General features: G+C 31.8%; 2 protein-coding genes across 3 annotated transcripts; one reads left to right on the top strand and one right to left on the bottom strand.

The window, feature by feature from the left end:
- Positions 1 to 1,406: 1,406 nt before the first annotated feature.
- On the top strand, positions 1,407 to 3,654 carry LOC123924091 (arogenate dehydrogenase 1, chloroplastic-like). Its single transcript, XM_045976856.1, has 7 exons — positions 1,407 to 1,751; positions 1,849 to 2,020; positions 2,324 to 2,479; positions 2,732 to 2,814; positions 2,898 to 2,967; positions 3,073 to 3,147; positions 3,295 to 3,654. The coding sequence occupies exons 1-7, from the start codon at positions 1,594 to 1,596 to the stop codon at positions 3,379 to 3,381; spliced, it is 801 nt and encodes a 266-aa protein (XP_045832812.1). The 5' UTR covers positions 1,407 to 1,593; the 3' UTR covers positions 3,382 to 3,654.
- Positions 3,655 to 3,701: 47 nt separating this feature from the next.
- LOC123924090 (biotin carboxyl carrier protein of acetyl-CoA carboxylase-like) lies at positions 3,702 to 9,415 on the bottom strand. 2 transcript variants are annotated; one of them, XM_045976855.1, is made up of 10 exons: positions 9,334 to 9,415; positions 9,198 to 9,215; positions 7,814 to 8,014; positions 7,270 to 7,322; positions 6,924 to 6,977; positions 5,712 to 5,975; positions 5,537 to 5,599; positions 4,795 to 4,863; positions 4,671 to 4,716; positions 3,702 to 4,119 (listed from the first exon to the last, which is right to left on the bottom strand). In XM_045976855.1, the coding sequence occupies exons 3-10, from the start codon at positions 8,007 to 8,009 to the stop codon at positions 4,067 to 4,069; spliced, it is 798 nt and encodes a 265-aa protein (XP_045832811.1). In that variant the 5' UTR covers positions 8,010 to 8,014; positions 9,198 to 9,215; positions 9,334 to 9,415; the 3' UTR covers positions 3,702 to 4,066. The 2 variants fall into 2 exon arrangements, with proteins under 2 accessions (XP_045832811.1, XP_045832809.1); XM_045976853.1 differs by having other exon boundaries at positions 9,198 to 9,415.
- Between the last annotated feature and the right edge of the window lie 2,491 nt (positions 9,416 to 11,906).

Raw genomic sequence — 11,906 nt, forward strand, 5'->3', positions numbered from 1 at the left:
GACAGAATACCCAACATTTTGATTCTTCCATTTCACAAGCAATGGGCTATTGATGGTAGTGTTGGAATAACAAACAAAGCAATTCAATACATGAACATTAATGTTCTCAAAATGGCACCATGTTCTACTGGAATCCTAATTGACAGAGGAACAATTGATATCACACAATTGTTTTCAAGACAATCATCAACATCAACATCAGCATACCATGTTGGTGTTTTCTTCATTGGAGGTGCAGATGATATAGAAGCATTAGCCTATAGTTCAAGAATGTGTAAAAATGAAAATGTGGATGTAACGGTGGTTCGGTTTCTTCAATTCGGATTAGAAAATTCCATCGAGAGGAAGCGCGAGAGTAATATGATAGACGAATATAGAAACATAAATAAGGGAAACAATAGATTTAAGACTACTGATGAAGTTATGAAAGATGGAATAGAAATATCTAAAAGTATTAGAAAATGGATAGATTCTTTTGATTTGGTTATGGTAGGGATGCAACATTCAGAATCTACTATGTTTGAAGGGTATGAGGAATGGAGTGAGTGTCCTGAGCTAGGAATCATTGGTGACATGCTTGCTTCTCAGGATTTTTTGACAAAGGCATCAATTTTGGTTGTGCAACAACAAAAAATTGTGCAAAGAAAGTTTGCTAAAAACAAAGTTGAAAGAGATCATATGTTATATTCTGCACCTATTGAGATGCAAATACGAATAGATGAAAAAACAAGAAGTACATAAATAAATTGTTTTATTTAATTTATTTATTTGTTTGACTAAATTTTACAGTAATTTGATTTGTTGTTTATTAGTATCTCTGTATTACTATTCTCGATAGAAGTCACTAATAAGAGAAAAGTAAAATGAAAATCATATTGATAATGAGAGTATGAAATACACCAGAGTACATAAGATAAGACTAATGTAACTTTCTAATATTCTAATAGTGACAATTTCTAAAATCTAATTAGTGAAGGAAAAATGAAATTAAAATAAAACACCGACTTTTTTTTACTACAATCTCTTTTTCTCGTGCTATTACTCACCTCGAGATTTGGATCATCTTCTTCACTTATTCTCTACATCTCTCTTTTTGGCTTTTTTCCAAAACAAAACAAAAAAAATAAAACTCATTTTCTTTCTACAGTAAAAAATAATAAAATTATGGACATAGAGTACGACAGGGATTGAGTACGGTCAAGCTGGAGTGAGTATATTGAAGTCGTCCGATCAAAATCAAATAGCACATACTTTAATATAGTTTTGATTTTTTAAAATGTAAAAATTCTGATCTTAAAATCTAAATCGTCCAATCTTAATCAAACGAGTCCAATTTTGTTGTTCACACATAAGAAAGTATCTCATAATATTTTATAAAATCCTCTATATTATGTTAGAAATATATTAAGTTATTTTCTATAATTAGGAGAGAAATAGAGAGATGCATAGAATAGAATAACTGAAGAAGAGATCCAATTTGCTATCTAGCCTTGGGCAGTGACAGTCGTCAGTCAATTAGATTCCCTACTTCCATAACTCGCCGTGGAAAGTTAGATTCTTACATCGATTCATTTACCAATCTATTAACCAATTATGTCAAATTCACGGTCTCTCAAAATTGGCATAGTTGGATTTGGTTCCTTTGGCCAATTTTTGGCAAAGACTATGATCAAACAAGGCCATATTCTAACAGCAACTTCTCGAACTGATTACTCTCATTCATGTCTCCAATTGGGTATCCAATTCTTCAGGTAAAACATTTTTTTAATTTATTATTATTAGATTAATATAAGGAAATTGAAAATGAGCACAATAATAAGTTAACTCTCACACACTATGATGTTGCAGGGATGTTAGAACATTCATTGAGGCAAACAACGATGTCATACTCATATGCACATCCATTCTGTCTTTTAAGGAGGTTCTCAGTTCTATGCCACTTGTTTGTCTTATGAAACCAACAACTCTCTTTGTTGATGTTCTTTCAGTCAAAGAACACCCAAGAAAACTCTTATTACGGGTACTTTGTATATTTTTTTTTTCTTCTTTTTTCAAGTAGTCTAATGGTTAGAATTTCATTTTTTGTTAAGGTGAATAACCGGTAGTACCAGGATTCGAAGTTTCTAGTTTCTACTCTTTTGGCCATATCCTCTAGTTTTGTTTCTTTATCATTGTGTGTTTGTCTTGGTGAAAACAACAAAAAGTAGTTTGTTTTCTGTTGTCAGTTAAAGATAATTTGTCAAAGTGAATAGTTTGTGAATATTTGGATTGTTGTTGAAAACACATTTGCCAAAATCTCCTACAGCCTCTGTTTCCGTAACAGGTATTGCCAGAGGAGGCAGATATACTCTGCACACACCCAATGTTTGGACCAGAAAGTGGAAAAGATGGGTGGAAAGATCTCAATTTCATGTATGATAAAGTTAGAATAAGTAATGAAGCTACCTGCTCTAATTTCCTCCATATTTTTGCTTCTGAGGTAAGCTAGTTAGTTCCTTAGTCATTTATCATCTCTGAAGAATGACACTCCTAAAATGGTGAAGTAGTCGTACCGTACCAGATACGTACTGGTTAAGTTTAAACTATATCCTGCAGCAAGTTTTTAACAGACACTTCAAGCTTCAACATTATGAAATTACAGCTTGCATTCCAAAATAAGCTCTAAAAGAATTTACTATGACTCTCATTTATCCAAGGTGATTAATTATTTCCCCCTGCTTTTTTCTAACAGGGTTGTAAGATGCTACAAATGTCCTGTGAAGAACATGATAAAATAGCTGCAAAGAGCCAATTTATCACACACACTATAGGCAGGTAAGCTACTTCCTGAACATCAAATCAAACATATACAGATATACATGCTCAATTGGTACAACTTTGGGATTATTTTTTATTAGGACATTGGCAGAAATGGGTATTGAGTCTACACCTATTGATACAAAGGGATTTCAGACACTTATTCAACTGGTATACCTTTGGTCATTTTGTTTTCAACCCTTCAGAAAAGCTTTTCTTTACTAGGCATGGCATAGTCAATAAGCAACTAATTGACATATGACAACTTAATTGCAGAAGGACAGCACCATGAGAGATAGTTTTGATCTGTATAGTGGATTATTTGTACATAACAGATTCGCTAAGCAAGAGGTATGAACTTGACAGACAGATTACTATTTCCAGAAGTATAGCATTCAAAACTTTTTACTTTCTATCAGGGAATAATAATCATTCATTTTATTGAAACATTAAAAGAAGTATATGAAGATAGACTCATGAGTTGTGTCAAATATGCAGCTGGAAAACCTCCAACATGCTTTGTACAAAGTTAAAGAGACGCTGGTTCAAAGGACAAGTGAGGAGCTGGGTCCAGAAAAAGACTGAATGTGGATGCATAATAGTCTTGTTGACCATGTTCATTCATAAAATATGTTTTATCACTTTCCTTAATCATTTTCCATTCATAAAGTATTTTGAAGATCAGTCATTGATCATAATGGATTGTTAGGGTGATAGGTGTGAATGTGTCAGATATTGTATGACATGCACATTATCTCCGACATCATTCTGTCGAAAGTTTTGAACTTGACGAAATAATACAACTTGCCAAGGCAAAATAATTTCATTTTCTATAAATAGAAAGTAGTAAGTTGAGAATATTTTGAATCTGGTAGAAATATTAGCAAGCATGTTGAACACATATCTGGGCACAAAAGGACTCAAGCAAGAAGACAAATTAGCAACTAGTGTGGTTTTGCCTTTCCTACGTCCTCTTATATATAATAGCGAAACTTCAAACAGTCAATACAGTATAACATATGCAACTACTGTCAAAAATATAAAAGAGTATACCAAATATGTCCGTAATGGTCAAATGCCAATTTAGCACAATATAATTGCAATGATCAAATATTCTGAATCTATTGTTAGAAAATTTTGCTGCTATTTGCTGCAGAATACAAAGAATAAATGGGCAGTCATTCTGTCAACTGAATTCACAACCCAGCTCCCAGACAAATTAATGGCGCATAACTAATCATCAACAATAGGAAAGGCTGGCTCACTTGATTTAGTTGAATGATGGTAAGACAGCAATAAGAGGGTCTCCATAACCAACAGCCTCTGTAAAAAGTAAACAGCAAAAACACTAAGAAATTCATAAAAACTATGTATATTCCCATACTTGACCATCAATTAAAGCGGAAGAACAGTAAATATGAACTGCCAATCATCAAAGTTCTATTATAAGTTAAACATTTATAATGTTGTCTGAGTGTTGTTGACACTTGACAGTATGCAGTAAAGATGGCAACTGGAGACAGAACGCGGAAAATAATGACAAACCTTACAAAGAAAGAGTTACAGAAATTAAACCAACACAACATGGCTGTTCAACCAATGGATGTTTAACCCTTTATAAGAAATTTTCAAGTTAATGTCCCAGCAAAGTGAACTAGGCTCACAGAATTGGTAGGACAATTAAAATTCTTTCTAGTATAATGAAAGTCCTGGCATTTCAACAAACCATTTTTCTCTAGTCTTAATCAAATCATTTTTGCCAAATTTAATTACTGGAAGCGCACTGATACTATTCTTATTTGAGAAGACCAGTACTACTTTAGTCCTATATCAAACAATTTGGTGTATTTAATTAAAAGTCACAAACATTATACCTCCATCCTGAAGGAGTAGCTTCACCACTTGCCCAGCCACATCTGACTGCAAGATTGGAAAGAAAGAAAAAGTCAGGAGCAGTACATAGGAAGATGCATAGTTACAGAAATTTTCAAAGATCACCTTAACAGGAAGTGAAGTGCCAATTTGATCCAAATACCCTATAACTTGTCCCTGTTTGATTATATCACCCTGTGGTTTTCAATAGTGAAAACAGAAAATTGAGTTTATGCAAAAATACATATGAAGGATACAACATAAAATTACCTAAGTAGAAATATATAGGGTAACCTATATCAGAGTACCCAAGATAAAATATCTATTTTACATTTTCGTAGACAATTTTGCATAAAATGCCTATTGTTTTAACCGCTACTTACTAGTTATAGAATTAACTGCCAAATTGCCAGTAAGTAGATCGAAAAATAAATATGAAAGGCACTCCTTATGTGATCATATCCTACATCACATGGTTTGAATATAGGAGTCGATGCAAATTCAGCAAAGCATCGAATTGTGATCATTTTACATTGCATGTATTACTCCAATGATTCTGTATGACCAAATACAATATAATAATAGAAAAATATTTCTTTAAATATATAACCTTAAGTAATATCTATTCCATTTATAATATTAATTAATTACTATTGATATAAACAATATAGCCTTGATGTAGTTAAATTGCCTTGTTAGGAAAATGGAGGTGGAGAATCATAATAGAAATAGAAGCACTGTGGAACATTCATTTCATTATGATTTATCAACGATCACTTTTTTCTTTTTCTTATTGTCACAATCTGTTTTTGTTAATTAATTTGAGAAACACCACAATGGATAATAGACATAAAAACATGTCAAATACCTCTTTACAAATAGGAGGTTGCTTCTTTCCTTTCACAGTTCTACCTCTTTGAAAGGAACCAACCTATAAACAGAGAGATATAAGAAAAATAGGGATTACAGACTCTACTTAGATCATGTCAAAGAAGGTAACTAGGTGATAGTAAAGTTCAACATATAAAATTTATGTGGCATACCGTAGGAGATGCTACCAAGACATAATTTTTTATACCAGAAGCCTCCAACTCAGCCAACTTTAATGACTTATCATGGGAGTCATTTACAAATGCATTGGTCTTTGCTGGAGATGAATTTGGCGATGACAGGGTTGGGGTTGAAGGCACAGAATCAACCATAGGCTTAGTTGGAATAGGCGGTGGTGTTGTAGCTGGTGAAATGTTGGAAATAGGGGAGTTTGCTTCTCCAATGTTTCGCTTCATATGCATCTCAAACTCTCCAACCTAATATCACAAAAAAATCAAATGAATTCATTCACAAGATCCGCATATACAACAAGCTAAAAGCATGTTTTTTTATAAGCCGGGTGCACTAAGCCAATGTTTGGATTTACGTTTGTTTGTATAGCCTTTCTCACGTCTCAATGCTGTTTTGGACATGAAAATGAAGAAGCTACAAATCATAGCTAGTGGTTGGACCCGCATCAGAAGTACTATGACAATATGACTGCAGTTCCAAACACACTATAAAAGATACATAGTTGAATCTAAGTTGTTGCATTCAATGTTTTATCAATATCTGTAAAATTGTTTATTATCAAAATTTAAAGTTAATAAAGAAAAGGAAAATATAATATATTTTGACATAATAATAGGCCCCAAAGCACCACTATCTCAAGCATTAATTTACAATGTGCAACATTGGACAGAAGCAACATTATCATTAAGCACGTTTGCTATGACTTGTCTAGAGAAAATCATATTTATTGTATTTATTAAACCTGTGTCACACAGCATATTAGAGGGCTATATACATGTGGGCCAGAAACATCTTTTAAACAAGGGTTTGTCTAACATCTTTTAAACAATTCAATTAGACTGCATGTCTTTAGATCGGATGAAGGATAATCCAATTGTAAGAAGTTAATGAAGATCAAAAGTAATATAGGTCAAACAATTAAAGAGTGATTTAGATTTATATGAATTGTCTTTAGACAGGGTTTATAAAGCACATTGTCCTTATAAAACTTGAACATGCTTCACCTCTTGATATAGCTTTTGAGGTTAAGTTAGGGCACAAAGCCCAAATTTTAAGACTAACCAAACACACACACACACACACACACACACACACACACACACACACAAAATGTGAAAACCATATCATGTCCATAACCTCATTGTTATAATCATACAATGATTGAAAGCATAAAACAAGGACTAGAAGGTCACCTTTAATTTCAGTTCAGCAATTTGAGTCTCATCGCATACATCTAATAGTAATGCCTGATCATAAGCAAACCATGCCAAGTCAGGGAAAATGTAGTTCATAAGATTATTATGTAGGCAATATAACTTTGTCTCAAAAAATCCTTTTTCTTTCTTCAGATTGGTAAAAATAGTGTCAATATGATTGCACAAGTATATTCTTCATCATACAAGGCAGTAACTCCAAGTAGAAAAATATGTTGATTTGTGGCATACTGTTGCTAATTACCACAAAAGTGTATCAGTTATGTGTTATCAATAGTAAGCTACATGGTGTTTCAGGTAAATATAAGAAAGGATAGCTACAGACCTCAAATCCATTAGGAAATGTAGCTGTTTGCAAAGGTTTTTTCCCCAAAGAAGCTGCAGCATTATAACATAAATATCAGGTGTTAAAGTATAACAACCAAACTACATTAACGTGTTACCTCCAAACTACATTTCTCAATTAGCAAAATGATGCCCATCAGCAACAGAAATGGAATTGTTGCCTAATTTTAAGCATCTGAGTGAATATATTATTACTTACAAAGAAGCAAAGAAACAACAACAAATGACAAATAGCCGTTACAGATCAACTCATTCACATACTAATTACGAGCAATAATAGAAATTAAGAATTTCTAATTCGATCAGGATAATAGTCATATAAAATATAAATCTTGGATGAATGTATCGAAATACAAACTGCTGCCCAATATATTTCAGAATCTTATAACCATTGCAAACGCTAGAAATCAAATACTAACAACATAATAATAAAGAATAAGGTTTTCCAGTTGCCATATTCAACTAACAGAGTAACAGACACAAAATATAAGTACATAATTAGTTTCAGAATCAAAATAACCCACCCTCAGAATTGGTAGTGTCAATAGCTTCTGTTGTTTTTGCACATGACACTAGTGTTTGCTTCCATTTGTTGTGAGAATCGATGTGCTTATGACTAATTGTCATGCTCTGGCCAAAAGGCCTACTTTGAAAGTTCCATCCAACATTTTGGAAGGGAATTACACCTGATTTCTGAAGTGAGGATTGCATATGGGACATAAAGCCTGTAGGATTTGAATTCAAAAACAAACATTAAGCATATGATTGCAATGGTTTTTGGTATGATCTCTAAGAATATTGTGATAACAATAACAAATACATGAAATAATACACAATTAGGCAGTTAACTACTTTATATGCTACGCCTACAATGGGTATGAAGCAACAAAATTAAATCTCTTTTTGCAATAAAAATTAAAGGTGTTATGAACATTGACCCTAAGAATATTAAAAAAAAAAAAAAAAAAAAAATAGTTATTTAAAAAATATTTAATGATACTTTTGGTATCTATACATGAAACTGTTTTCAATCCAGTCCCAGCTCCCATACATTCTCAATTCAGTCCATGTTGTTGAATATAAGAAGAGACTAGTGGTCCATATTCATCCCCAATTATCGTTCATAACTCCATATACTTGACGATAAGGACTGAATTGAGAACAATTTCACAGTTGGGACTTGGGACCGGTTTCAAAACTTTTTTTTAAGATGTAGAAAACAAAGAAATTAACTTTTTTTTACCGGGAAGATAAGTTTAATTTTGATAACAAATCACTACCACTAATATGTGTGAATGTAGAAGCAGTTAAGATTGAGGTTGGGTAACTCAACAGGGCTGAACTAAGGGTTAAAGGAGTTGAGGTCCTGGGTTCAAACTCGGTGAAGGGTGAAATAACACCTAATTACTAACATTTACAGTTAAAATCCTTATTGTTGAGCTAAGGGATAAAGTTGTTGATGTCCCAGGTTCAAACCCAGTGACGGATAATGTTCCGGATTGGGCCAAGGACCAATGCAAACGGCCCAACTAGCAGAGGATCCAGTCCAAAACATCATCACTCTTCTCATAAAATACTAATCTAACAACTAATTTGTAGGTACATTCGCCACCGGAAGAGCACATAAAATAAATACTAATCTAACAACTAATTACTGACATTGATATTAAGAACCTTACTGTAGTATTTAACTACTACAAAATTGATGTGAATTCAATTCATATGAATGTCCGTGATTCAAAACATGAAGCGGAGAAAACAAAGTTGCAATAAAATTAAACAAAACTAAAAATACATCAAAGATGAGAAAATGAAAAACAACACAGCTGGATCAGATATCAGAAAACACAGAAACTAATCACAATGCACAAACAAATAGATATAGAGAGAGAGGCGGAGAGAGATTACAGTGAGAAGATCGAATTGCTGCGGAGGAATCCATGGAACGAATCGGAAGTTGCAGAGAAAATGAGTGTAGTGTTAGCAAGTTATTGCAGTTATAGAGGAGAAAGAAATGCAAATGGCGAAGTTGTTAACGAATTACTGTAACTTCTTGTTGTTGTTGAGCTTCGAAATGCTCGCCTTTTATCTTCAATTTCTCCGTTCAACTTTAGCGGTGCATCTATTAAAATTTATTTGAGTTTGTCACTATATATCTAGAAAATTTATTTTAAATGAAATATTTAAAAATTTGTTATATAATATTATTAAAATATAAGTAGAATTATTGTGTTAATTTTTTTTTACGGGGTGTTAATTATTTTTTGTAAATTTATTTATTCAATTTTTATGTTTTAGTGACAAATAATGGTTCCGTGTATATTTTTAATCAAAAATTAAAAATTTTATTAGCAAAATTTAGGTTAATTTAGTAAGTTTGAGATTTTTTCCCTCAAAATGTCCCCCATGCCCCTAATTTATTCCAACAATATCTCTCTCCCAAAAATAATTCTCGTAATATCCCACGGATACTAATTAGCTTTATTATATTATTATTAATTATTTTTTCTTCCTATTTTTATGTATAGATTGTTATGTTTTATTACTATCTATAATCTATTTTGTTCATATTTTTAAGCATATCATTTTTCTATATTTTTTTATATTTATTTTAGTGAAATTACAATGAAAGATATAAAACTTGCAACGTTGTTAAAAGTAATAAGCATAAATTAGGAATTTTGATGGTAGTCGATTTTAATATATTAATAATAGATTGAGTGATTCATAAAATTAAAAACTTCACTAATAAACATTTCAAACAAATTATTATAGAAAAAAATTCATTTTTTTTTACTAAAATTGCTTTTCATTATTATTGTAAAAAAAAAACCACTTTTTTATATGATACATTACATATGAGTATGTGTAAGAAACATGATTTTTATATAAAATAATTTAGTGATTTTTTGTTTCATTTGGCTTAGCTCAGTTGGTAAGGGACATCACATTTTATATGTAGCAGTTGAAGTTCGAACATCCGATACTCCACTTATCTATTTTAAGGTGAAATTTCTAGCCACTTGACTACCTGATAAAAAAAAATTAGTGATTTTTTTTCTTTTGACTTTTATGTAAATAAGAAACTAAAGTTGTATTTTTTTTCTTTTGTCATAAAAGAAGGAAAGCATCGGAAAAAAAAGGAGCTGACCAACAAATATGGAATGCCCTGATCTTTAAAACATCAAAATAAAGACGTATCTTTTAATAGGAAAACGTGATTAAGAGTAGGGTTTTGCTAATGTATGTTCTAAGGGCATATGTTAAAAAAAATTGAAAGAAGAATTATTGCATTGAAAAATACAAGAATTTTTTTAAAAAAATTAAATTGAATTATAAGGAGCACATAGAGTACTCAACCCTTATGTAAACCAAAAAAAAAGTACTCAATCCTTACAATTCAAGAGGACTCCATTAGATATTATGAAGGCAAACTAATGAGTCATTACATCAATCAAAGAAAATAAAAGATGTATTATTTCTTAATTTTCCTATAAACCAAAACCAGAAAATAAATATAATTTGATCCACGATAGAACACATATCACCTACTTCCTCTCTGAACATAATGTTATTACGAGTCTTCCAAAGATTCCAAGTGGTAGCAGCCAAATGATATAACGACATTTTGCATTTTTCTTGTACTTCACCAAAGCACCAAAACCATTGAAATGGCTTCAAACTTCCTCAAAATTAACAATATCAACATTCAACCAGTTATAAATTTCTGTCATACTTAAGATGAGAAAGAACAATTAAAGAATAAATTAAAAATGTCTTCTTCTCTAAATCAAAATATGAAACACCATTCACGTTGATTAACAATAATACATTTCTTCGACAAAACCATACCTTTAAGATACATATGGGGAAACATACTCATAAAATTAAAACAAAAACAGTCTGTTCCGAGCCATTTGTCATGCCAAAAATGAGTTTTGTTGTCTTGTCCCAACCCAATACTATGCTAGCATTGGATCGGAACCGATCATCATGCTCATCACTTCCATTCTTCTTTAAATCTCTCCACCAAATTGATTGATCTTTACAACCATATCACCGTGTCATCCGCAAATTGTAAAGTATAAAATAATAAATCATCACTGACCTTGTAACCATACAATTTACCAATGTTAACCGGCTTATGCATCAAACGAGTGAGTCTTTCAGCTACTATTAAAAATAGAATAAAATAATATTTTAACTTTTAAAAATTTGATTGCACGACTTTTAAACAGAATATTTTTATATTAAATGTTTATCATATACCCTAAATTAGGGCACATGTTAGCATTTTCTTAAAAATATACAGGTAACTATCACTATGAATTATGACTTAAGTTGGTAACACAATTGTTGGCTTTCTTATATATGTGATAAGAGCAAGAGTGATAATCCACTTGGGTTGGCTTAGTGGTGTTGGCTTGAAACTTTGGAATGTGCTCTTTTCAATGTCTCAAGTTCGATTATCTTTGGTGTCAATTTGAGTGACTAGTCCACACAGAATAACATACTCTAGCTTTAACGAGTTTTGGTTCCCTCAGATTAGTCAGTCCTTAGGCCGAATAACGAGTTTTTTTTTTAAAAAAAAAAAGTGATAGGGAGATCGACATGTAA

This window comes from Trifolium pratense, linkage group LG4 (genome assembly GCF_020283565.1).
Source record: "Trifolium pratense cultivar HEN17-A07 linkage group LG4, ARS_RC_1.1, whole genome shotgun sequence".
In the NCBI taxonomy this organism is placed as follows: domain Eukaryota; kingdom Viridiplantae; phylum Streptophyta; class Magnoliopsida; order Fabales; family Fabaceae; genus Trifolium; species Trifolium pratense.